Source organism: Sus scrofa, chromosome 1, assembly GCF_054392235.1.
Source record: "Sus scrofa isolate SSC_HxYL_T2T_F1_AM1 chromosome 1, Sscrofa_HxYL_maternal_Yorkshire_Landrace_v2.0, whole genome shotgun sequence".
Taxonomy (NCBI): domain Eukaryota; kingdom Metazoa; phylum Chordata; class Mammalia; order Artiodactyla; family Suidae; genus Sus; species Sus scrofa.
Genome location: NC_139383.1, coordinates 240,054,600 through 240,082,551, shown reverse-complemented (window position 1 = coordinate 240,082,551; position 27,952 = coordinate 240,054,600). Strand labels below are relative to the sequence as shown.

Here is a 27,952-nt window from a genome sequence, read left to right as displayed (position 1 = left end):
CAGGAGAGATTTTGGAGATAATAAAACAATATTAGTAATTATGCCATTAATAATATTTTATAAGAAGTGCTAACATTTATTGAGCCCTTACCATGTGCCAAGGCTTTCATTACATGCTTTAAATGTATTAGTTTTCTATCGCTATCGGAACAAATCACCATAAATTTAGCAGCTTAAAACATGACAGATGTATCATTTTACAGTTCTGTGGGTCAGAAGTCAGTCCTGCAATCAGAGTCATGGCAAGGCTGGCTGCTTTCTGGGGGCTCCAGGAAGGAATCTGTTTCCTTACTCATTCAAGTTCATGGCAGAATTCAGTTTATTTTGCAGTTGTAGGACTGAGATATATTTGCTTACTGGCTATCACTAGGGGTTGTATCCAGCTTTTCCAGGCCACCCACATTCCTTGGCTGGGGGCAGGGGGCTTCAGCTGGCATCAAAGCTAACAGCTATGAATCTCTCTCCTTTTCTCTCATACCTTTCTGACTGTAGCTGGAAAGGTTCTCCACTTTTAAGGATTCAGGGACTTAGGTTCGGTCCAGCTGGATAATCTAGGGTAATATCCCCATCTTAAAATCTTTGCCATTAATCACATCTTTGGAGTCCCTTTTGCTGTGTAAGGCAACATATTCCTGAGATCCGAGGATTAGGGTATGGACATCTTTGGGGGACCCCCCCTCCCCAGTAGATGGATTATCTCATTAATACTCCTAGTGATGCTGCCAGGTAGATATAGCAATTGTCCCCAATATGCATAGTGATACCGAATTTTAGAGAAGTTGAATGAATTTCCCAGAATCACACAACTGGTAAGAGGCTGAACCAGGATTAACTTCAAACTGAAGGGTTTAATCTAATCTGGAGGATTAAAATTTTTATTTTAGCAACAGAATCCTTTATCAAAAGGGAACTTATGAAAAATCAAATTTTAAAAAAGAGATGAAAGCGAAGCAGCTCTGGCTAAATTGGGAGGAGTGGAAAGTGAGGGAGGGGAGGGCTTCACAGAATAGAGGACAGATCACTGGTTGTCCAGTCCTTCTGCTTCCACATGAGCATGGGAGGCCCAGGGACATGGGCAGTGAAATTCACTGCTCTGGGGCTGGAGTCTGGCTCTTCTACTCCCCACAAGGACTTTTTCAACCCACACAGAAGGTTTACCCATTTGGAGTCTGCTCATTGCTTTGTGCTGAAATTGTGTATTGAGCTTCTATACATGGTAGGTAGGATTCAGGTGCTGATGAGACAAGAGCAGAGAGAAAAAGACCCTGTTTGCCTGGTTGTTACCTTTTTGTGAAGGGAGATAATACAGCATAACAAGTTTTAAAAGTACCTAAAGAATTAAAATATCAGATTTGTGTGTGATCTGCCAACATTAAGAGAAGGTGACTGATGTGGTGTGCATGGGGGATTGGGTAGGAGTGGAGGTGAAGGATGAGGAGAGGAGAAAGGGAGAGAAAGAAGGAGGGAGAGAGAGAGAAAGAAGTAGGGATGGAGACAAAGACAAATAGGCTGACTTTTTTTTTTTTTTTTTTTTTTTTTTTAAGGGCCGCACTTGAGGCATATGGAGGTTCCCAGGCTAGGGGTCTAATTAGAGCTTTTGCTGCCAGCCTACACCAGAGCCACAGCAACCCCAGATCCGAGCCGTGTCTGTGACCTACACCACAGCTCACCACAACGCCAGATCCTTAACCACTGAGCGAGGCCAGGGATTGAACCCAAAACCTCATGGTTCCTAGTCACATTTGTTTCCACTGCACCACCACGGGAACTCCAGGCTAACTTCTTCAGATTGGGTGCTGAAGTGATGTTTAAACTGAGATGTGATGACAGGAAGGAGCCAGACAGTTTAATACCTTGAAAAGAACATTCCAAGTGGACGAAACAACAGGGCCCAGGAGTCAGAGTGGTCTAGAAGTCATTAAGACCAGGACCCTCCAGTGTAGCTGGAGAGTGAGGATGAGGAGAGAGGGCTAGGGGACAAGATCAGAGATGTGGAGGAGGCTACAATTAATAAGACTCTCTTTTGATTCAAAAGTACATCTGTCAGTTGACAAGCATTTTCTACTAGTTCTAGCTTGAACAAGGCATAGAATCCCAAGCAAAGGATCATTGGTTTCTTGGCAGAGCAAAAGCATAATGCCCCATTGGATGAGGTATCTCTTTATTGGACAGGGTTGCAACGCTTTTCCCCAGTTTCTTGCTCAGTTCCCAAGGAGCCCATCTCATTAACGAACACTTGGGCACATAATGTGATGGTTGGAATATGGCTCTGGGCCCTGGTCAAGGTAAACAGTAAATGACTTCATGGTTCTGATTTGCAATTTAACATTCAAGGGGAGTAATTACTATACCCAGTCCCCAGGAATAATGGACGGATTTTATGTTTTGAAATCTCGGTAGGTCAAACTTCCCATTTGTAAAACTTTTCAGTTGCTCTTTTGCAGATCACATAAAACAAATTTACTTCTGAACTGAGACCTTGTATGCCAAATTTTTATAGCCTTAAATATAGTATTTTATCACTACTATAAATGGTTCTTGACTCACCTCCCGCAGACCCTTCAGTGCTAAAGGGAAGAGCTTCCCTAATTCACTTGTTTCAATTCATAGAAGATTTCTAAGTCGAAGCCAGGTCATTTGGATAATATTTCAAATGTACAGGCTGCATTTCTGTTCAACATAATAAATCTGCAATTTTACAATTGGCTTGGGCAGCTAGTATGATTGTACTAGCCTTTCCAGTAAACACTCTTTCAAAACAACCTCCCTTCTCTTCCAGACTCACCTCCAGACCTTCCCCAAAGGCTCGATGTCACCCCTGAAATGTTGAGGACATGGTAATATGGAGACTACATGTTTAGGTTGATTTATTTTCCTAGCGGAACATCCAGGTTTCTAGCAATTATTTCAGGGCATAAAGTTCCATCATGATGATAAATCAAGCTGTCAGCTCTTTCTGGTCCAAATTAGAGGTTGGAGAGATTGAGAAACTTTTCTACTCTCATATTCCACCCATTGTATCTCCAGATTCGATCACACGTGTTACCCCTCTGGAGGTGATGCCCCATTTGTCCTCAGATTTGCTCTGACCCTGGTGATCTGATTAAATGGGGACTTCTCAGCAAAAATGCTCCTTTCCAGTACTCTCATGGGTTCCTGGTTCCTGGCGGACATGGAAAAAGGGGCTGGCTGGGAGATGGGCATCCCTAGTTGCTTGCCTGATTCTACAAAACATTATTTACTTGTCTCACCTTATGGTGGATAGTTTACAGACAGTCAGTACACGCTGTTTTCATAGAAAAGGTTTGAGGGAAAAAAAAGTTGGCTGCTCCAGATGGCCATAGGCACAGTTGGGAGGGAGAAAGTTTCGACTAATCCGGTAACATGACCTGCGATGACATGACTAACGTTTGGCAAGGTCAGCATGGATATCCCCTGACTTCCAGGACTTCAACTTTGGGGACTTGGCCAAGGGCTGGTAAATGAGACACAGCCCAGCCCGGCCCCTGCCCCAGAGCCCTCTGGCCATATCCAGCTTGCTGTGATGGTCTGGTCCCCATTCTGTTCCTCACGCCCTGGGCTGGCCCACTGTGCTGGAAGCTGAACTGAAGGCTGCGGGTCGGGCTGCAGCCAAGGTTTCTCTGGTGGGAGTTGCAGGAGACTTCAGGGAAAGGAGGATGTGTCTGGACTCTGACCAAATTACCCTCCTGTTGACTGTTGGGAGGCTGGAATTTCAGACTCGAGAGGTGCAGAGGCAATTCACTGACTCTCACTGTTGGCCTGAGTCTTAGCTGGAGCCCTGCCTGTGGAGCAGCTGGGTATCAACGAGCAGAGGCTCCTGCCTCACCCACCCTCAGCTCCTCTCCATTCTGATGTCGGTTCTGTGACTTAAATCAGTTTTGCATTTCCTCCCTGCCAGTGGAGCTTGAAGCTCTTCCTAGCATCTGGTAAAGGACTGAGGAATGTCGATGTGGCAGTGGCACAGGGAGGTGGGAACACTGGAGATGAGCTGAGGACAGCTAACAATAGGTATGAAAGTCCCAGATATTTACTGAGTGCCCACCTGGTGATAAACACTATGCTAAGTGCTCGTGACACACTGGCACAGTTAGACATGTTGGCCTCAGGTATATCAACGGGCCTCTTGATGATGGCAAATATGCAAAGAAGGTGGACATGGAATTGGAGCATATTACTTTTTATTTTGATATTAATAAGAGTCTCTTGGGTTTACTCCCTTAGAGAGCCCAAGATACAATCATTTTTTTAGTTTTCATTGTAATCTCTAGGGTCATATTAGGAAGTAAAAGGAAGGCAACTTCTGGGTCTTTTTCTTTACAAAACAGGATGGCATTAAGAATTGAAAAGTGCACCACAAAGATTTTCGCTGGGATGGGGAAAGATGGAGATGGATCCTGAGATTTCAGACTCCATTCTCCACAATCCCACAAAATCAGGTTAAGACCTAACCAGTTCCAGTCACCACTGCTAGTCTCATTTTATTTTTATTTTCAACTTAATGAACAGACATAAGCTGAGAGATTTCAGGAGTATCAGTGATATCTCACTAAAAAAAAAGCAATTCGGCAAAATTTTTTCCAGCTTGTTACACCTAAAAATCCAAAGGAGACATTCTTTTTGGTTTCTAGAGAGTTCTGTAAAGCTGAAATCCCTCTAGCCCAAATACCCCTGGCCCTTAATCACTGTCCGTTTAATGTTGCAGGCACTACACTGCTTTTAGGAATGGAAGTCAGTCTTCTGAACCCCTCCACCCCATGGGTGTGCTCAGCCACACTCTGTGCTTTTGTTTAACTCAGTTTGTTTTGGAAGTAATTGGCTCAGTTCTCTTGCTGCAAGCATACGTGATGCAGACAGCCTTGGCTTGCAGCTCCACTTCGCAGGTCAGTTATATAACAAGTAGGAGGAACTTTGATTATACCCGGCTCCGGGGGGAAAAATAGCGTAATAACACAAAGAGCCAAGAGGATGAGCTAATTGCTCTAGCATTGAACTTAGGACACCTTCCCACTATTTTCTTCTCCCTCATTGCTGTAGGAATGTGAACTTGAATGTAGGAGGAGCAAAGGGAAACTTCAGGAAACACAATGAAGAATAAGAAGCATAGGCATAAGCATATTTTTTGCACCATGAGGGAAACAAATATGGCCAGTTGACCCATCTAGGACTTTCATTTACATTCTCCAGAAAATGATGTATGAGTGCAATCTACCCTAAGAAAACATCCAATGTTTGGATGTTCTGTTGGTTTGGAGCCAGAGAGTCCTAAGTTTAAATTTAGCTCTGAAACCTCCTAGTTATGTGACTTGGGCAAATTACATAAGCTCTCTGGGCCTTGGTTTCCTCATCTATAAAATGGGGGTAAGGATTTTGAACAGAGAGGATTGTATTGAGGAGTAGAAGTTGTGTTTGTCAAGTGCCTACCTAGCTGAGTACCTTGTATGGAATGGAGAGTAAATTGTAATTATTATGATATAGTGTGTCTCTTTCTGCTTCAGCTTCCACCCTCAACAAAGTATTTTAAGCATGATGTTGAGGAGTTCTCCTTGGGGCTCAGCAGAAATGAATCTGACTAGTATCCATGAGGACGCAGGTTTGATCCCTGGCCTCACTCAGAGGGTTAAGGATCCAGTGTTGCTGTGAGCTGTGGTATAGGTGGCAGACACCGCTCAAATCCTAAGTAGGCATAGGCCAGCAGCTGTAGCTCAGATTTGACCCCTAGCATGGGAACTTCCATATGCCATGCGTGCAGCCCTAAAAAGACAAAAAAAAAGAGGTGTGATGTTGATATTATACGTTTATACACCCATCTTAACTCTCAATGTACCTCGCAATCAGTTGAAGAGTCTTGGGAAAATACTGATGCCTGAGCCTCATCCTAGCCCAATTAATCAGAAACTTTGGAAGTGGTCTCAGTGCTGCATGTTTCCAACTCCCCAGATGAGCACCCAAGACTGAGAATTGTTGACTTTTCCATTGTCGTGTGAGTCCTCTGAGAGCAGAGAACATGTTTATTCACCTGCCTATCCCCATGCTTATCTTCATATAATTGCTCAGCAAATATTTCTTGAACTAAGTTCCAGAAAATGGAGAGAAAGTTGTCCAAATTCCCAAGACTTGTCCCATATGGGCACATTTCTTGGGTATCAGATAAAGTCAAGAGATAAGGGCCTGTTATTATTTTCACAATAGAGATGTGGAAGAGTAGGGGAAAGAAAGATCGAGGTCCTTTCAGCTGACAGTTTAAACCGTCATGTCATTTATCATTGGCCCTTTTTTTGACTCTTCTGTTGCCAAGGAATCAGAGAAGTGAGATAGCAAAATACTTGGGGAAACTCCACTGGTTGAAAAAAAAAAAATAGCAACTTCTTTAGAAGAGGTTCTTTGTTTGTTTGTTTGTTTGTTTTTGAGAGATGGAGAAAGTCATACACTGCCAAGGTAAGATCATGGGCCAGGTCAGAGGGGCAGAAGAGAGAAAGAAATGAAACAGAATGGGCGCATGTTTGGGGCTATTTCATGTACAAATGTATGAGACCTATACTAGTAACAGTCTTCATCGTTACCACACGAGCATGTCTTTAGGGAGAATGTCTTTCACAATATTACTTTCTCTCTCTTTTGCAGGCATGCAGCATGACAGCCTCTTCCCAGTCTGTGATCTCAGGCAGAACTCTATGACTTGCTTTGGCCAAAAAAATATGTGAGCAGAAGTTACACGTGTCAATCCTGGGGAAACCTTTAAGAGCTCATGTGCTTCTGCCGCAACGAGGTAATGGCTGCTCCATCAGCCTGGGTCCTGGACTGAGGACCACTCAGAGCAGAGTTCTCAACTGACCAGCACTGGAGATATAGCGTGAGAAATAAATCTATCTGTCTATCTATCTATCTATTTATCATCTACCTGTCTATCTTTCTTTCTATCTTCTGCCTGCCATGGTATGCAGCAGCTTGATGTGGGATCTCAATTCCCAGACAGGGGGATCGAACCCAGGCCACAGTGATGAAAGTGCCAGTTCTAACCACTAAACTACCAGAGAGCTCCCCCTTTGTTGTTTGAAGATCTGAGGGTCATCTGTCATCACAATACAACTTTGCCTATCATAGTGCATACTTAGGACAAACAGCTTCGAAGCCAGCTATTTCCTCTGTGTGAAGAATAAAGGGTTACACACAAGATGGCTTGAAACTGACAACTGAATTCTTCTGTCACTTCCCATAAGTGTAAAACTGATCTAGTTTCAACACTTCTCTAATCCTCAGTTTCTCCTTCTGTAAAAATCACTGGATTATAGATGTGAAAACACCTCATCTACGCTAAGTGTTTAGCAGAGTGACTGGTGCATGATGATGCTTGATAAATATTAGATTATACAGTCCTCTTACTGTGGAAGAAACAATGGGGAAGCAGAAAGCACAAATGTCTGCAATAAATATTTCCTAAGTGACTTAATCAGGAAAGCCAAGATGAATAAGGGACCGCTAAACTGCAAAACTTCTGCAAATTCTTCCAACACTGGGTTTTCTGTTCTTAAGATTTCTTTTCTTCTAGCCCTCTGCCTTTGAAGTGAGGTATAATTTAGAAAAGGAGGGGAGAGGAAGGCTCCAATAAATGAAAAATGCATTTTTTTTAAGATAGCACTGTCCCCACTATCTAATGGAGCTTCCTTGTTTCCCTTTTCTTCAGCAAACTGGTGACCATGTATTTAGATTCCAATCCTTCCTCTGAAGATGGCTTATGTTTGGCCTTTTAAAGAAAAGAGGCACTGTGGAGTTCCCATTGTGGCTCAGTGGAAATGAATCTGACTAGTATCCATGAGGATGCAGGTTCAATACCTGGCCTCGCTCAGTGGGTTAAGGACCCAGTGTGGCTGTGAGCAGATAGGTCACAGACATGGCTCAGATCCTGCATTGCTGTGGCTGTGGCTTAGGCCAGCATCTACAGCTCCAATTCTACCCCTAGCCTGGGAACCTCCATATGCCAAGGGTCAGGCCCTAAAAAAACCCAATAAATAAATAAATAAAAATAAAATTACAAGAAAAGAGGCACCTTGAACCCACCTTCCCCATCTCTTGGTGGAAATGATGGTGGGGAACCATCTGGGGCATGCATAAGGTTGGCTGGACAGTGAGTCATGCAGTAGGTCTCTAGAAGTTCCTTTATGAATGCTGAATTTCATTTTTACAATCAGCTACTTCTTTCCTGTTGAAAGGAGCCACCAGGCTAGCATGCATTTTATTCTGCAATGCCTTCTGTTTGGAAGGCACCAAAATCGTTTGACACTGTTCGTGTACCTCTGAAAGTTTGTGGACAAGTCCAAAGGGAGATTTGGGTAAAAGTAAAATAAACAGTGATCAGTGACTACCATATTTGATTTTAAAAACCCTGTATGTCTGCTTCATTGGAAAACTAAATGTGAACTTCAGGTCTCAGATGTCTTGATATTTTTTCTTCTATGAATAAGGTCTCAATCTTTAATGGAAAATAGAATAACAAAAGGAAATGAGGTGGGTTCCCTAATTCCTGGATCTGAAGCTTGAATTTACCATGGGTCAGGATGGAGACAGTTCACCTCATATTCACAGGGAGAGGAAAGGGATGGCTCTTGTCAAACATACCCTTTGATAGAACCCACACTTCTGGAAAGCAAAAGAGTCCCTGTGAAAGTCAATCAAACTGAAGGCAGGTAAAATGGCCAAGAGGAATCCAGGGCTAAACAGAAAACGTGCCCACCTACTCTCAGTCTGGCTGCTACAAGGATGCCTATCTGCTCTGCCCCATTTCAGAATATTCCAGATGCAGGTCCTAAAAGCTGACAGCCTGGGCTGAGCTGTGACCCCAAGTCAATTTGCATGACTGTTATGAACCGATGTACTCCTTGGTCAATTCAGTCATGTCCTCTGGGCATAAAGTTGTGGCCAATTGAAGTGTAAAACGGAGGAAAGGGGCAGATACAAGGTTTTCTTTTATCTTTTTATTATTTTGGGAAGCCCAATACCCTTTACTGTGGAATTAGAAGGGTGGAAGCTTAGGTGATATGAATAGACGGGTTATAAAACACAAAGGTATTTTCTTGGGCTATCCAGAAGCAAGTCCTGGTCCTAATGGTTACCAGCCCTGTTACCTTACATAAGTTGCTTAACAGTTCTGAGCTTGATTGCTTCATCTGAAAGATGAAAACAACAATTACATTTCCTTCTTAGAGTAATACGCTTAAAGAACATGACTAAGTGTTCAATAAATGCTGGCAATTAAGTTACTTCTGTGGTTTTACTACATAGAGATGGGAAAGAGAGGCATTGGCGGGTCCATTCTAACATTGTGCTTTTCCTTCTCTAAAATGCAATTTATTTAATTAAATTAACTTATTGCCATGCATGCAGTGGCTTGATGTGGGATCTCAGTTCCCAGACCCAGGGATTAAACACTGGCTGCAGCAGTGAAAGTGCTGAGTCCTAACCACTAGGCCACCAGGGAATTCCTTGTACTTTCAGAGTCAGATTTATTGTGATAGAATTTTCATAAAGTGTTCCCTTTTAGGGGGGAGGGTGTACCTATAGTATGTGGAAGTTCCTGGGCCAGGGATCGAACCCACGCCACAGCGGCAACCAGGGCCACACCAGTGACAATGCTTTATCTTTAACCATTAGGCTACCAGGGACCTCAACTTTTGCTCTTTTTAGGCATGAAAAAAAGAGGTTCTATGAATTTTGACAAATAAACATACAGTCATGTAATCACCCTGGACAATCAAGATACAGGACATTTCCAACACCTCAAATAGTCCTCTCTTGCCCTTTTTATGATGATGATGTCGTCATTATTAACTGAATTCCATCATGTTCTAAGATTTCCCTAATTTTTACCCACTGTCTTTTTTCTGTCCCAGGATCCCATCTAGATACCACTTTGCATTTAGCTGTCATGTCTCCTTAGGCTCCTCTTAACTATGACAGTTTCTCTGACTTTACTTGTTTAACAGCCTTAACAATTTTGAGGTATTTTATGAAAAATCTCTCTCTTGGGGTTTGTGTTATGTCTTTCTCATGATCAGACTGGGGTTAAGGGTTTTGAGGTGAAAGACCACAGAGTTACAGTGCCACTGTGATCTCATCACATCAAAGGTAACTGCTATTGGAGTCCCCATTGTGGCACAGCAGTAATAAACCCAACTAGTATCCATGAGGATGTGGGTTCCATCCCTGGCTTTCCTCAGTGGATTAAGGATCCTGCCATGAATAGTGGTGTAAGTCGCAGACGTGGCTCAGATCTGGCATGGCTGTGGCTGTGGTGCAGATTGGCAGCTGCAGCTATAATTAGACCCCTAGCCTGGAACTTCCATATGCCTTGGGTGCAGCCCTAAAAAGACAAAAAAGTACCTGCTATTAATATATCACTCTTAATGTTGACCTTGATCCCCTGGATGAGGTAGTGCTGGTCAGGTTTCTCTATGGTGAAGCTCTCCTCCCTTCTCTTTTCTACTGTCCTCTTGGAAGGAAGTCACTATGTGCAGCCTTCATTTAAGGAGCAGGGAGTTTTGTTCCACTTCCTAGAGGAAGGAGTGCTAAGTCACCTGATGTTCTTTTTTTTTTTTTTTTTTTAGCTTAAGAATTTTTATTTTTTAATGATTCTCTCTCTCTCTCTCTCTCTTTTTTTTTTTTTACTATTCACATATCCATTCATTTGCAGATTCTTTTCCCATGTAGATTATCACAGAACAATTAGGTAAAATTCTTTTGCACTGAAGATTTGTTTCCTCTCCCTCATTTACTTCTTATTCAACTATTTATTTTGGTCTCTATGAACTGACAAATTTTTATTTCATACTTTGGGTTGTAAGCTAATATGGTTTTATTTATATTATTGCTCAAATTGTTCCTGCTTGGCTACTGGGAGCTCTTTCAGTTGTCAAATGGATGCTTGCTGTACCCATATCATTGCGGGTTTTTCCCTTTGCGTGCTTTCTTACTTTCTGCCACTACAAAATGCTGCAGCTCACCTTGTATATTTTCTGCCCTAGTCCTAGAATCAACCAGTTCTCCAAGGAGCCTTGGTATCTTTTATTGGAGAATAGTGTGAGGAATCAAGATCTGGACATTAGGTGTGCTTATTGCTACTGGGCTATTTCTTCTAGGCCCTCTCAGCTAACAGCATGAAGTGCTTTATTTTCTCCAACTTAAAAACATTTTTTCTTTTCAATCTAAAGAAAGCCTGCAATAGTACAATGAATAGCTTGGTATGCTCTACCTAGATCCTTATTTTTGCCCCTTTACCACTTGAAAATGAGTTGTAGATATTATGATATTTCATCCCTAAACTCCCCAGTCATGACAATCAAAAATGTCTCAAAACATTGACAAATGTCTCCTGGGGTCCCAGTCACCTCCAGTTGAGGATCATTGGCCTATACACTTTTGTTGAGGATACTGGGTGATATTGTGTGCTTGTTAATGTACCACTTCAGGAAGCACATGATATTGGGTTGTATGGAACTAATGATGGTAATATTCAGTGTAATAACTTGGTTAAGTTGGTAACTAGCAAATCTCTCCATTGTAATTAACTAGTGATTATGGAAGTACTTTGAGTCTATGTGATTATCATGTTCCCAAACAATTTTCCACCTAATGATTTTAGCATCCGGTGATGGTTCTCCCTTCAGTTAATACACTAGGGGTTGTAGGAAGAAGATTTTCTAATTATTTCCTTGCATGTGAACAGGTGAAATTTTACTATAAAGAAGAGCATTTCCCTTTATTCTATCTCCCCCCTTTCCTTTCTCTCTTCTTTAAATATAATTCTTGATGCATGAATTGGTTTTATTAATGGAATTATAATTTGTATCATCATTTTTTGATGCTCAAGTTGTCCTAAATTGGTCACTGGGAGCCCATTCACACTAATTACTATGTCATTTGTTATGAATATGTAACTCACTTACATGGTTTGAATCAAAACTATGGAAAAAGGAATACCTAGAGAAGTCTTGCTCCCATTCCCTTTATAGGTAAGCATTTTCATTAGTTTCTGATTTATCTTTTCTGTGCTTCTTCTTTAAAAATAAGTTTTAAAAGTATATATAGGAGTTCCTATTGTGGCTGAGCAGGTTGAAAACCCAGTCCATGAAGATGGGGCCTCACTCAGTGAGTTAAGGATTTGGCATTGCCACATCTGTGGCATAGGTCACAGATATGCCTCAGATCCAGTGTTGCCATGGCTGTGGTGAAGCCCTCAGCTGAAGCTTCCATTCTACCTCTAGCCCAGGAACATCCATATGCCACTGGTGTGGCCATAAAAAGAAAAAAAAATGTACGTGTGTGTATACATACAACATCTCTCTCTCTCTCTCTCTCTCTCTCTCTCTCTATCTATCTATCTATCTATCTGTCTATCTACCTATCTATCGATACACACACACACACAAACATTTTATTTCACCATCTTTTCTTAGCAAAAAGGCAGCATACTGTGTACACTTTTTTGCATCTGGCCTTTTACTCAAAGTCTGTCATAAAATCGCTATCAGTTCATAGTACTCCACCATGCATGTGTACTTTAGTTGATTGAATGAGTTTCTTCCATGAAAAGGCATTTAGGCTGTTTAGAATAGTTTACACCACAAATAATGCCACAATGAATAACACTGTGAATATGTTCTTTTGAGTTTGTGGGTATATATTCTCAGAATCAGTTTCTAGAAGGAGTGTCGTGGGGTCAAAGAATGAATGCACATGTGATTGTGTTATATGATGCCAAACATCCTTCAACAGTGGTTATACCACATTGTCTTCCCATCAGTAACAAATAAGAATATTTGCTTTCTTACAGCCTTGCCTGGACAGCATGTTGCAAGCTTTTGAAATTTTCCCAATCTGATAGGTGAGAAATGGTATCTTACAGTAGCGTTAATTTGCATTTCCCATGTAATGAACACAATTAAGCATCTTATGTTTAAGGGCCATTTGTATCATGTGACTTTTAAAACTTGCTTTTTCATGATTTCCTGGCTCTTACCTTAGATCAGCTTCCTGTTACTTCATACCCAGAATTCTGAAATATTCTTCTACCTGGTTTCTCTGCCTATAACCTCATTCCTTTTCAGTTACCTGAACAGAGTTATCATAGTCACAAAATCAATCTTCCTAAAACACCTCTTCAAAATACCTTTTTCTATAAAAACCATCAATTATTCCCCTCTAGCCACAGAATACCTTTAAACTCATTTGAGTCCAAATACAAGTTATGATTTTCAACCACTTCTCCAAACTTCTCTTTGCCTATCTCTTATATTTATAATCTTATACTCCTTCTGAAAAATTGGCACACTCAGTGTCCTAAAATCCTTGGCAGAATTTCTTCACTCCAAACCTTTCTCTACAATTGTCCAGGTCTGAAGCCCCTCTCTAGGGCAGCCCTTATCTGTCTAAATTCCATGGAAACTTAAGACTCATCTCAAATCCCATTTTCTGGGAAGCTTTCCTTGATCACTTCAGTACCCAAGAGTTCCCCTCTTTTCTTGTCACATATATTTATCTCCTTAGTTGGCACTTAATTTAAATGGTCTTTTTTTTTTTTTGCAGTTACAAATTTTCAAATTTGTGTATATTTCCCCCCAAGAGTAGGGACTGTTGTTGGTTTAGTAGGAAAACATTAATCAGTTTTCATCAACCATTTCTGAGCCAAGATAAAGGCATATTGACCTCTATTTTATTGATAAGGTAAGTAAATAAAGAGATCTGATGCAATTTGATTAAAATCAGTCCTTAAGCCAATGGCGATGTAGGTATGGACCCCAACATCTTAGGTTACAGTCGGGTGTCATATCTATTCAATAAATTAAGACAGAAAAGATGTCTTAAAATGTTAGGTAAAAATGATCCCATTTAGTTATCCTTTCAATAAATAGGAAAAAATAAAATTTAGAACAGTTAGATTTAGCTTACTTAAATTTTTCACTGAAAATCCTAGTTAGAAAGACAAAGAATTTGGCATCAAATCCTCTTTGGAAAAAAAATAGTATTATGTAAAATGCTATTTGTTTATTTTCAGCCTGATAAAAGGCCCATAAACAGAGTTTGATTAGAGGAAACATCTTCTCTCATCCCCATGTATCTGGAGTCCTGTATCTCTGCTTTGAATTTAAATAATTCTCAAATTCAATTCAACAAAGTTTACACATTTATTGTGCATTTATTATATCCTAGACATGCTGCTAGTTATTGGGGGAGCAGAGTGTATAAGTCACAGAATTTGTTCTCGGGTAGTTTACTGTCTAGGCAGAAGGATGGGTACACACAAAATATTGCACAAGTCAGTGGTAAAAGTATTATCATTGGCCTGCAAACAAAGGGAAACAAGAAAAAAGAATGAATTCTATCGGGAAGATTAAAAAAGACATAAATAAAGTGACAATTTCAGCTAAGGCAATCCAAAAATAAATGAGGTCCAACATAGACACTTTTAAATCAAGAGAAATCTTCAAAATTTGAATTAGAAATCAGCCGCATTTAGAATTCTAAGTCACGCTCTCCTGTAATCCCGCTACACTGTGTACCTCTCTCTACTCTGGCAGGTTGACTTGTAAAGATTTGGTTCTGGGTATGTCCCTGTGACAGCCAGCGATGGCCTTCCAAAAGAATCCCAGTCATATCACCTTTGAATTCCTAGTGCCCGGGCTAATACTTGGCATATAATAGACAATGAAAAAAAAATTTTTTTAAGGAGTAAAAGAACTATTTCAATAGCACTTTGTAAAATGAATCAGACTTTCTAATTTATCTTTTTTTTTTTTTTCAAATTAATTCTCTGGATTTTGGACCGCAAGATGGCTGAGGTCTGCTATTAAATTCATCCTCCAAGGGTAATACCTCAGGCTTATCTTTAACTAGATCCACTAAGGGAGGGGTGGGTCCAGTCTAGGCACTCCCATGCCAAGATTCTCACTCATCCATACACATTTATCCACCCCTTTAAACCTGAGAGCCAAAATCATAGGTTCGAGATTTTACAGATAGACACACAGACAGATAAACGCACACCCTTCCATAACGCACAAAAGAATGTTACCATGGACACACAGCATACATTGCAAATATGCAAAAGAAGACAACAAAAATTTGCTGGGATGTATAACATAATAGCAAATATGGTTTGAAATGGACAAAGTAAAATCAAGATAGCAAAAACAAGTATCCTTGTTCCCTGCAAGAAAGACTACCTCCTAACTTTTTACAAGGGACATTGGAATTTGCTCATCTTTTAAATTTTAATAGTTTTATTAATTCCGTTTAGATCTATTTTTCTTCCCAGAAAATTGGTATTAAACCTTATATGTCTGACTCTATTACTGCCTTTTTAAGTGTGACTTACTATATTTTATTTTCCAGTATGTAAGTTCCATTCATAGTGGATATAAATTCAATTTCATCAGGGAGGGCATTGGGGGAATGGTATTCCAGTTCCTAAAATCTCCGTTTTCTGGTTAAAAATATAGGAAATACATCTTTCCTTTTAAGGCAGAGAGAGATGATGATGGCCATCAAATAAATTATAATTCACATATAATATTTAAGAATTAAGGAAATCTATTAGGTAAAAGCCAATAAAAAGTCTCCTTAATCCTGGCCTAAGCTAACCCCCTACAACTTCTGGAGTTCTTCATGAAGCACTGGTTTCACTGGCAGCTTGTTTGAAATGCAAACTCTCTGGTCCAGCCTAGACCCATGAATCAGAATCTGTATTTTAACAAATCCCCCAGGTGATGTGTGTACACAGTGAAGGTTTAGAAGCATGAGTTAACCTATCATAGGGTTTTATGGAAACTCCATTAAGAGAAATTATCCCATCCACCTTTAATTTAGCCTGGGTTTCCTTTCAAAGATCCATAGACCCAAGTGCTTATTATTTCAATAACTTGCCTAAATTTACATTAAGATACATTCTTGGGATTTGGTAGCCTCCTGATTTTTCATTTTCCATCCAATCCGATGGTGCCATGTGATACATGTTGTTCTTACCACCCCCTTTACAGGAGAACCAGACATGCATGGGGAGAAAGGCGAAGTCAGTTGTTTGAACCAGAAAATTACCTGGAAGACTGGCAGGAACTTTTCATTGTATGATGGGAATTTCAAAATCTGCTGATGCCATGTTGCTTTCTTCTCAGTGGATTGTCTTAGGCTCCAAGCAGTAGGATCATTTTTGCAAAAGAAAATCCACAAACTTCTGACAAGCTTTGTGTTTCATATACTAAGTTAGAATAATTCGGCATCTCTCTACTTGAGTTTATTTCTCTCCCACCATTATTCATGTCAAAATTGTCACCCTAAGAAGCTAAAGAGACTGAGTCCCTTGAAACATGGCTGTTGTAGGTATCTTCTGCCAACTAGCTAGCACTTAGAGGAAAAAATGCTTGTCCTTTGCTAAACTTGAGTTTCACAAAGACAAGTGACCTATCTCTTGCCTTAAGTGGGATCATTTCTCGCCTGTTTGCATTGGAGTGATCCTACTTAATGAATATTGATGGTGACTGTGATGATGACATCAATGACAAGAGTCCATGCTGAAGGAAGGACATATGAGGATGTGTGAAAAGTGACAGTTATTTCAACACTAAGCAAAAAGGAAGATGACATACCAGAGCTGCATCCCAGACACCCTTCTTCACAAGGCATGCATTCTTCATAGTCTGGGTCTTGGACTTCACCTATAAAATAAGAGGAGCAAACAATGCAATTTCATTTTCACTGAGTGGAGACCAGTTAATTGCTATAAAATATATTGGAATTTCCCTGGTTAAGGACTCCATATAGTCATTGCTGTGGCTTAGGTTTGATCCCTGGCCTGGGAACTTCCACATGCCTTGGGCATGGCCAAGAAAACCAAAAAAACTCCAACAAACCAACCAACCAAACAAACAAAAAGCCCAACAAAGTATGTTGGTATATAGCTTATTTTCAAGTAAATCACAGAGAAATTGTGAAACCCCAAACCATGTCTGAGAATATATGTGTCATTCACATTTTCATCTCTTTCTATTTTTCTATTAATTTAATAGATTAGCTTGATTGGGTACAAATAGAACAGAGTTTTAGTAAGCATTAAGAAGATAAAAGAATGAAGCCTTAATTATTATGGAGCTCCTTCAACACCAGACCAGACATAATTCTTATACAGAGCAGAGAAAGTCTGCAATGGCTAAGAGCAAAAATGCTAAGTTCTGCCTTAATTTAAAATTTTTTTTTAATTTAAAATTTTTTTGGCCTCACCCACAGCATGCAGAAATTCCCAGACCTGGGATCAAACCCTCAGCCACAGTAGCGAGCTGAGCTGTTGCAATGACAACACTGGATCTTTAACCCACTGGGCCACCACGGAACTCCTCTAAGTGCTGATTTTCAATCTCCTTCTTCCCATTTATGATAAGGAGTTGGGCAATAACAATAATGCATACAGTCACAGAAGATTTTAATATTCCCAAGTAGTTGGGTGTAGGCTGATTCTCATTGGCTTTCCCCCAGCAAGCAAGCACAGGGCATGTTGTATTCCCCCTTTTACAAATGAAGAAACCAAGGTGTGAAGAAATTAGATTAATTTGCCCAAGGTCTCATAACTCCTAATTGGGAAAGAGAGTATTGTTGGCCAGGAATCTTGGATTCTAATCCTAAAGATTATACCCTTCCCACAATCCTTCCATCCAAGACCCCTTTCTGTGTGATTAGCTGCATTTCCTTTTCTCTGGGGAACCCCAGAGGGGAAGTGTGTAGGGGAAGAGAGAGGGCACCTATCACTGTCCCCACTTGACATGTAGAGTCACTCAAAGTCATCCCAGGCCTCAACTTTACACAAGGAAGCAATGTCTGTCTCTGGGCCATCCTGAATACAGCTTCTCCTGTCTGCAGTGGCCCCAGAGCAGTCTTACCTTGTCTGCACTCTAACTTCTGGCAGGTGTGGTTTGCGGGTACCATGAAGTAGCCATGCACACATCTTATGCAGAAGTGTGGGCTGTGGCAAAGCTCACAGTTGTCTGGGCAAGGTTGGCAGGTGTGGCCTTCATCGGCGTAGTGGCCCCGGGGGCACCTCTCCCGACACTCCCCCCAGTATAGGAAACGCTCTTGGCCATGCTTATCTAAACAGATAGAAATGTGGGAAATGAAAAGAGAGAAAATGTACAAAAGACCATGAAGGTAACATAACTGAAGACATTTTATTAAAAGAAAGATATGACCAAGTGCTTTTGCTCCTAAGGGACCTGGAAGATACGCATGGATTTAATGGGAAATATAGCATCTTTGAACTTGTAGTTGAAAAGATTTCCTTGGGCTCCTTTTGGTATCTGTTGAAGCTCACAGACTTGGGGGAATAAATGAATGCTTGATGATAGACATATTTTTGTGACAGTGCAATCTTTTGAAATGATTTTGAATTCTGTTCTCAAAATCACATGTTCATGTTAACTGTCTAAAGTCTGAAGTTTTGCACAGCTACCAATTCCTGTAATGACAGCCTGTTGAAGCACTTGACCAAGCAACATCTCTCTGACTCATTTACATTAATGTCTGGAAATTGTGAGCTTCTGTCAACACTGGGCTGTACAAGGAAAGAATCAATAGTACCCCTAGTGTGAGATTGTAGGAATTTGCTCCTGCAGAGGACCCAGTGTTGCTCTTGGTGGGGATGGAAAATACTAATCAATGTCAAACTATCATAATTAATAAAAAGGATTCTAATCAGTCCTAATCTCACACACACACACAAACACACACACACATACATGCATGCACACACACAAAATTAATGTAGATGTACCCAGGCACCTCCTATTTCCACACCCTCTGGAATTTTTGCTTGTGTTGAGTACCCTGGGCTTCCATCTTCTGTAAACCAGGTCTCCCATGTGTCTCTGCCTCTGAAGAACAACCAGTCTGTGTTATTGAAAATAATTGGGTCTAGTGTTCACTCATCATGTGATCTACCACACAAAGATCCAGAACCATTGACATTCAAGATGGCAGGCTGCTGGATTTATAGATAAAGATAGCACTAACCCCATGTGACGAGTACAAAATTTGAAAGTCAGTATAATAATAGACTGAACCACATAAAATTGCCAATATTTGAGTTTGTTCTACCTGTAAACTCAGCACTTTGAAAAGGTTTAATTTAACATTCCTATTTAACCAAAGCCCTATTTCAAATAGAATTTAAAACTTTCACCCTTGGATGATGGACATGGAAACTACCTTTTCTTATGGTGATTTCATGCCAGAAGTCTACTGGTCCCCATGGGATAAAGAAAATTAAGGGGGCATCCAAAGAGGTGGAAGGAAAAAGAATTTGCATCCTCCAAGTTAGACTTAGGGACATTATCCTTTAAGGGAAGGAGAGCATTTGGGAGTGTGGAATGTGCATGTGGTGATTCTGTAGACAATGGTGTGGAGCACAAAACCCCCATCTGGTGGAACCTGGACTCTCAAGAGACCACAAAAAGGTCAACTTGCCCAGTTTTAGTCTTCTCTTTTCCACCATGACTCAATAAGACAAGATCCTGTTTTTCAGGTGCCAAACTTGTCACATGCAGGTAGGAAGATGTGAGGAGAGCAGTGAGAAGCCCAGCCCCTCCTCCACCCAGCAGCTACTATACATCCTACACCTTTGCAGAATGTCAACCCAGGGTCCAGAGGCTTGGGGGCAGCCGGGCCTGTGGTGAGTTCTAAACGTACATTTGTTGAACGATTGAATGAAGAGTGAGTGAATGAATATTTGGCAATGTTCCTATTTTTCCAAATATCCAACTAGATCAACCATCTTAAAAAGGAATGATGAAAGGTTGAGGTATTAGAGGAAATGTTCTCCAATTCCATTTTTATTGTTCAGATATGGTTTTATTATTTGGACCCCATTGGGTATTATAATTTGGGTTGAAAGGGCAAAGATTTAAAGGGCCTTGTTCTTTAAAATACCCGGACTCTGCAAAAGGAGGTCACTTAGATGCCTTCATAAGGGCTGGCTTTTCTCACATGATTGGTTCAAGATTATGCCAAGATGTGATTATATTTCTAATAGCCTGACAGTATGGCAGCTCAGTCAGCTTTGAATGATAACTTGGATACCTCTGTGATTTAAATATGATGCATAAATTTTGGGCTACTTGCCCAGAGTTGCAGAATTTCAATTACTGTAATGATATGTCAGAGAAGCTGGTTCTAGCGGTAGAAGGGCTGATATTTTTGTTAGGTGCCCAAACCTTTCATGTGGTAACATGAGACAAGAGTTAAAATGCAAGGAACTCCAAAATAGGTTCACACTGGCTTTCATTTATACTGAAGAGTAATGAACTGTTCCTGGAGTATTTCTTGGCAGCTGATTTTGTTAGAAGAGGAGGTAGACCAATGTGAAGGCCTTGGATGTCTGCCGGAGGAAAGGGAGGTTAAGGGTTGAAGGAGTGAGAGGAAAAGGATTGCTGAAAAGGATGAAAGAGAGAAAGGCTGAGGGACTCTGAAAAACTTTGTGATGCTTACTTCAATGTTTTGCTTACTGAAGCTGATGTATAATCAGTAGAATTGAGCTTCGTGTTCGGTTTGGTAGAGGATAAATCTGGGGGAGAGTTTAGTTAGAGTGAATGTTCACCAGTATTGCTGGAAATCTGCATTTCTGAAATGATTAGGGCCTAACTTTAACAAAGTTACAATTGAGCAAGGGGTGAAATTTCTGCAAAGAGATGAGAGAGGCTTATGTGTGGAGAGGGGATGCCTAGCCAGAGGAATTGCAGCCTTTGAATAAAGCTTATTGAGACAGCAATGCATCTATTCAATGACCTCGCTTCTGTAGCACTGTCTCATGGATTAGCTGCACTATTATGAAAAGTAGGAGTGTCACATTCTTAATAAGCAGGAAACTTGCTCAAAAGAGCTTGATCAACAGTCCCTTCTCCAGGAAGCCTCCCCTGATCACTACAGCTAAAAGCAGTGACCTGTGGTAGGCTCATTACCATTCCTTTGGTCTTTATCTAATATCTTGTTTTATAATACATGAGGCCAGCCCCCTCTGTTAGATTGCAAATTCCTTGAAGGTGAGTATCATGCTTTTTTTTTTTTTTTTTTTTTTTTGTCTTTTTAGGGCTGCACCTGCAGTGTATGGAAGTTCCCAGGCTAGGGGTCGAATCGGAGCTGCAGCTGCCAGCCTATACCACAGCCACAGCAACACGGGATCCAAGTGGCATCCGCAACCTACACCACAGCTCACGGGAACGCTGGATCCTTAACCCATTGAGTGACTCCAGGGATTGAACCCACATCCTCATGGATACTATTCAAGTTCATTAACCACTGAGCCACGACGGGACCTCCTCCTCATGCTATTATTTATTGTACTTTCTGTGGCACCTCAGTAGAATAACTTATTCATGGGAGGGGTACAATACATTTTTCTTAAGATACTGGGTTCAACACAGACTTTGAAACAGAAAATACAGATGAAATGTCAGGGCATTTTATGCATGGATTGGCCCAAGTAGCTGTAGGATGCTTAGAAAGTTTTAGATATTTATTTAGCATTTAAGTTCCTCATTAGTTGTATGCTATATATGACGATTTAGTGTCTTTGAAATATGAAAGACAATTTATTTATTAATTTAGTTATTGGTCTTTTTGTCTTTTCTAGGGCCGCATCTATGGCATATGGAGGTTCCCAGGCTAGGGGTCTAATCAGAGCTGTAGCCGCTGGCCTACACCACAGCCATAGCAACTTGGGATCCGAGCTGTGACCTATACCACAGCTCATGGCAATGCCGGATCCTTAACCCACTGAGCGAGGCCAGGGATCAAACCCGCAACCTCATGGTTCCTAGTTGGATTCATTAACCACTGAACGGCGACAGGAACTCCCATTAAAGGTAATTTAGATGCCACCTTGTTCATTCTTCTTTTGCACAAACACTGAGAGACTTAAAATAGTGTCTTTTAGTTCATTGGTAACAAAACCAAGAAAATCTAGGTTTTCTGACTGCTATTCTTTCTACTGAACCATTCATTCATTCATTCATTCATTGGGTACCTCCTATAAGCCAGATTCTGTGCTAGTGCTCATAATATGGCAGAAAACAAGTAGAAACCATTCACTGCTCTTATAGGGCACAGAGTCTGATTGAAAAGACAGAAATCAAGAGTGAGGAAGCCTCTAAAGCGGAAGTGCTGGGTTCCAAGTCTGCTCAAATGAAGGGGGCTTAGCCTAGACAAGGAGGTTAGGGCAGCCCTCACTGAGGAAATGACACTGAAATGTAGACCTAAGGGATGGATAGAAAGAGAGCAGGCAGACAGTGGGGAGGTGGGGGAAACATCTCAAGTTCACTGAACAATTAGAACATGAACAACTAGAGACCAGAGACTGAAAATGCCCACAGGAGTAAGCAGGTACAAACAATAGTCGCAAGAGGAGTGGTAATAGTAATAATTGTTAATATTTACTGAGTGCTTCCTATGTGCCCTGCCCTGGTCTAAGTGCTTTGTTATTTTATCTTATTTCAATAGTAATCCTAAAAGGAGGCAGCCACAATCACCATCTTATAGATGAGGAAGGAAACAGAATAAGCAGGCTAGAGTTAAAATTTGAGTTAAATTTGTAATAGTTGGTTTATATAAGAAACACAAAGAAATCATTTTTGTTTTACAGAGAAATGTGTTACCTCTCATTTTTCTGCAAATCTACAATACTCTCCATTTATTCTTCATTTTTCTTAGTTTGATTACAAGCAGAAATAAAGCTAAATAATTCTTTCCCACCAGAAAAACTATGTAAGTGTGATGATGGTAGTAACTGACAGCCTCAGGATCAGTGAGATAGCTGGGAGTGGTGGGAACTGTGGCGAAATGACAAGCAGCCCCTACAGTCTCCTGTCAACCATTTGGGAACTATATCGAGCAGTGTTGCCAGATCTCCCAAGTTTTCAAGAAAAACCAAAAACCCAGATATTTATTTCAAATTTCCCACTTTAGATCACATTTTAAAGGTTTTCTGTAGGTCAAATAAAATATGAATCGATCCCCCACGAAGTCAGAGTTGGGGACAGACATCGGTAGGGAGGCTGGAGAGGGGTCACGGGTCAAACCTCAGAGGACCTGTGAGATCATGGAATTTAATTTAATGACAGCAGAATGTTTAGGGTTGTTCAAGCTGTGACTGAAAAGGTCATATTTGCGTTTTGACAAGATTGGTCTGTTCCCAAGGGGCTCTGACAACTTCTAAATGGCATAAACTCAGGGCTGAGAAGACCTGACACAGCCTCTATTAGGCTATTTCTCTTAAAGACCGGGTGTGTCTGCCTTCATTTCCAAGCTTTTCACTTTCACCTCAGGGAATCTTAGCTTTACTGTCTATCTCATGTCTCACATCCTGTTTGCATGCCCTTTATTTCTCCTTCTCTGGAAAGACATCTTTTAGCTTCCCTCTCATCTCCTCAAGGGCAGTGACTCTGTGTCTCCAACAATGTGAACTTGTGTCCTGACAACAAGTAGGGACTTCAACGTTGTCCGTGCTCGTTAATGAATAGGGTCTAATCACACCCCCTTATCCCCAGAGGTGCATCTTCTGAGTCAAATCAACTAATGTCCCATGGGAGAACAGTTTGAACAGGAAGAAGATGCGAGCAACCAGGCTCCCTCACCTACTCCACAGGAGGTGCAGTTGGAAGGCTCGTCTCCTTGGCATTCTCGGCAGGTAGAGTGGCATAGATGGCATCGGTTCTTCAATGCAAATTTGCCCGAGGGACAGTTCAAAACGCAATGGCCATCATCCAAAATCCTAGAGGAAAGCAGACATTTAGAGTTTTAAGTGTGGCTTTATGGGATGGTAAGTTTTAGAACATGTGGTGTTTGTGTTTCGCTGTACAGACTTGGTTTCATTGTTCCAGAAACAAGGGTGATGCCTGGGACTGATCATCTTAGAACATGGGGAGTATTAGTCACGTACCCATTCTTGGCCAAAGATTTGGACCCAACAGCAGGCATGCCAGGAACTGGCTGAGGATGTAATCCTGATACTGACTTTAAACAAATTAATCAGTGCCTCGGGGATTAAACCCATATTGTAGGCTCCAACCAAACCCAGCCCACACTCAGATGGAGGTCTTTGAACTTTCAGGACTCTAAAAGCATCTTTGAATCCAGAGATATTGGAGAAAATATTCTTTCTTTGCTTATCATCACGCCCACACTTTGCAATGGAAATGTCAGCTCCAAGGGCCCTCAAAGATGGACCATCCTGTAGTTTAGGTGCTACTTATAAACTTGACCTATGCATATGGCAAGTAATCAATGAACTCTGATTTTGAGTGTCATTTTTCTAAATGTTTTCTGATGTGGAGGGTACCATATTCTCTGTTTTCTCACCATATTTACAGTCACCTCCAAGGGCACTGCAGATAAACTAGCATGTGGGCTTCTAAAACCTGTGGTTTGACACACATACAATGTATATCATAAAGTCATGGCTAATATTTTCAAAGTTTTGCTTCTTCTTTCCCTTGCAAAGTAATCCTGAGGGCAAATGTGACTGAGCAAAACTGTCTCCAAGAATTTTGCCCAGAAAAAAATACACACAAGAGTCAGATAGGTAATGTGGATAGATGAGGTGAGTCAGGGAGCTCCACCCCCTGAGCATCTGATTCAGTAGGTCTTGAGGGGAGAGAGCCAAGCATCTGTATTTTTGAGAAGTTTCTGAATGCTGGTTTGAGAACTTCTCAGTGATAATCCGGGTAACTAGGGAACTTGCTGAATGTTTCCGACCTAAGACATACAGGCGGTGCTGAACTGGAGTCTCAGAGAGCTTCCTTAGGGCAATAATCCTGTCCCTTGTGAGGGTAACTGAGCAATAGCACACATGTGCCACTGGAGGGTGGGACGCCAGCATCCAGGCCTGGGAGAGCCAAGGGCCTATAAATAGAACTAAGGTTTCCTTTTCTCTCCACCACCTCTCTCCACCCAGGCTGGATACCACACAGAAGGCTAGGTGTAGGCCTCCAGCAACTCCTTCCTGGGGTAGCATTGTCTTGCCTGAATCAGCCCTCAGCAGAGGACCGGCATTTCAGTCCCCAGTTTGGATGAAATTGGGATGGGGGCAAGGCACCCTGAATAGTGTGTTGCTTGCAAACTTCCAGCTCCTTCCTGCACCCTGAAAGTCTGTGTTATCCGCATCTGTTTGGAAACAGAATGAGATGAAGGCCAATTACACAAGATGGCCACCTCATTCTTCGATCCTCAGCCCTTCAGGTTCTGGTCACTGTCCCCAGCGCAGTCCTCTTGGCCCACTGCAGAGTGTGAAGTCCCAGCCTCAGACAGACATGCACACATCTGGTTGCCCAAGTCAAAACAGATCTCCTGCACCACAGCCTGTTAAAGAGAAGGCTGTGCTTCCAGGCCAGACTTTGAGCCGATGGCAATAATGCCAGCTGGGAAGATCCTGGCCCCACCCTGGCTCTGGTTTCTGAGCTAGGAGATTTGTCAAGGAATAATTTGGATGTGGCTAGTTGAATAAAAAACAAAACAAAACAGGAACCAAATAAAACCCTTCCTTTTAGAAAAACTGGGTAAGAGATTTCCAGGGGTTTTAAGCAAGGGAACTACTCTATTCTCTGCTAAAAGGAGGAGATGAGATTTGTTTATTTGTGAAGGCTCCTGTTTTTGCTAAATTAAGTTGAGGAAGAGATGGAAAGTAGTGTGTCATCATTTTATCGAAAGAGATGACAGGTTTGTTAGGGGGCAGTTGTTTCTCTTCGGATAGGTGACATGCTCTCAATGGTGGGGGCCATTTAAAACCATTCGGAAAATTGGGAGGGAGCGGGGGTGAGGCAGCCGGTGCAGTGCTGCCATGTTTAGGTGGGGAAGGACTTACTTTCCGACTTGAGAGCTTGATTTTAACAAAGTAACAAGCACATAATTGAGCTTTAAAGCACCTCCCTCCACCTCTACCCTGAGGAAAGGGCAGGTGACATATCCAATTTTTGTAAAGATCAAATGATAGGTAAAATAGTTGTACTTGAGTCAAGGCACTGAATTACATCATCTCTTGCACCCCCCCATCCCCCTCAAGAAAAATTATTAAAGAATTTAAAGAGAAGTCCCATTTCAAGTGGCACCGATTTCCACTGACAGCACCACATCTCCCCTAGTGGAGGAGAATGGATATCTTGCTCTGGAGCCCATGGGGCTGAATGACAATTTTCTTTAAAGCTAACACAAGCCATCTCTGGGACCCCCAGTCATCCAGTGTGTGGACTTCAGAGACACTCAGGGAAGCTCATCTCTGTAGGGGAAGCCCTTCTTTTCCCAAGTCAGGCATGCTCTTCGCCTTTTCACAGGCAGTGAACCATTCCAGGTCCCGTTCCTGGGAAGGAAGAAAGTGGTAAAACCAAGTGCCAAAGAGCTGAGCAGACGTGAAGCTCTCAACATAGGCATTTTCCAGAACCCCCAGGGTGTGCGTGTGTGTGCGCGCGTGTGTGTATGATGTTACAGAAGAGTAAGGTCAGCGTTATCTAGTCCTCTGTGCTGCTTATTGGTTTAGCCTAAGTAAAGCCATCACAAGGGCAGTTACTGTAATTTCTTGGTACTTGAATGTAACGGAATGAAATCCAGCAAGAGCTCTTTTTTTTTTTCCCCTGAATTCTTGAAACAGATCAAATAAAACATTTGAGAGTGGGTCAGAAAAGTTTTACATGCTTTTGATTAGTTCTTAGACTCCGTAACTCCTTCAGGACTGGACTGGGAAATTAGCTTAGGCAGTGAGGACCACAGCATCACAGAGCTGTATGGTAAAGAGCAGTGGCAGAAAAATGGTACTTGCTTCCCCCGAGTTTTTACTTTTTTATTCTTTTATTTATTTATTTGTCTTTTACGGTCAAATCTGCTAGGAGGTTCCCAGGCTAGGCGTCAAATCCAGGTTGTAGCCACTGGCCTATGCCAGAGCCACAACAACGCCAGATCCAAGCCGTGTCTGCAACCAACACCACAGCTCATAGCAGCGCCAGATCCTTTACCCACTGAGTGAGGTCAGAGATCCAACCTTCGTCCTCATGGATGCTAGTCGGGTTCGCTAACTGCTGAGCCACGATAGGAACTGCAAAGTTTTTAATCACCTTTAAGGAGCTAAATAAACTCAAAGGTCTATAGAAATATAAAGAGAAAGGAGTTCCCATTGTGGCTTAGCAGGTTAAGAACCTGACATAGTGTCCCCAAGGATGCAGATTCAATCCCTGGCCTTGCTCAGTGGGTTAAGGATCCCACATTGCCATGAGCTGCGGTGTAGGTTACAAATGTGGCTTGGATCCCACGTTGCTGCGACTGTGGTATAGGGCGGCAGATGACGCTCCAATTCGACCCCTAGTCCTGGGAACTTCCGTATGAACTAGGTGCAGCCCTAAAAAGACAAAAAAAAAAAAAAAAGAAGAAGAAGAAGAAATGTGAAGGGAAAATTAGAAGATGAAGAGAGGGCTTTTTGAAGTTTGATTTTCTGTAAAATGACTTCAGAGTTAAATTATTTTTAAATTTTATTAAGTCATTTTATTATGGAAAAAACTGAACATACATAAAACAAACAAGACATAGCAGAACCCCCCTGGGCACACATCACTTGGCTTCAACAATTATCACCATATGGCCAGTCTTATTTCATCTCTAGCCCCACTGATTTCCTTCCCTCTCACACTGTTTTGAAGAAACCCTCTAGGGTAAATGTTAACATTGCTCTTCCAGGTAAAAACTCCTTCAGGGGTGACTTAATTATGGCAGGACTAGGGTTACCCAAAAGCTTAAGAGTGGGAAGAAGCTCAGAGATACCAAGAGTTCTATTTATTTGTTTGCCTCCTCTCATCCCTCACCCCTGCCCCAGATCCATTTTCTGCCTTTCTCTGCCCTGCTGTACTCTGGAGGTGCCTGTAGAGACTGCATC

The 27,952-nt window shown here is 41.5% G+C and overlaps 1 protein-coding gene and 1 long non-coding RNA gene across 4 annotated transcripts in view; one reads left to right on the top strand and one right to left on the bottom strand.

Annotated features, from left to right (window-relative positions):
- Positions 1-12,895, top strand: part of LOC146407065 (uncharacterized) — a 90,105-nt gene extending 77,210 nt beyond the window's left edge. Inside the window, exons 3-4 of the long non-coding RNA XR_014823037.1 lie at positions 6,643-6,787; positions 12,845-12,895. This is a non-coding gene — a long non-coding RNA (uncharacterized LOC146407065). The remainder of the gene's footprint in view (positions 1-6,642; positions 6,788-12,844) is intronic.
- PCSK5 (proprotein convertase subtilisin/kexin type 5) overlaps positions 1-27,952 on the bottom strand; it is a 454,731-nt gene that overhangs the window by 74,337 nt on the left and 352,442 nt on the right. For all 3 annotated transcript variants that reach the window (XM_021064998.2, XM_021065005.2, XM_084988113.1), the window contains exons 22-24: positions 23,676-23,812; positions 17,937-18,143; positions 16,653-16,721 (exon numbers count right to left, since the gene is read on the bottom strand). In XM_021064998.2, the coding sequence (XP_020920657.2) occupies positions 16,653-16,721; positions 17,937-18,143; positions 23,676-23,812 (413 nt within the window). The remainder of the gene's footprint in view (positions 1-16,652; positions 16,722-17,936; positions 18,144-23,675; positions 23,813-27,952) is intronic.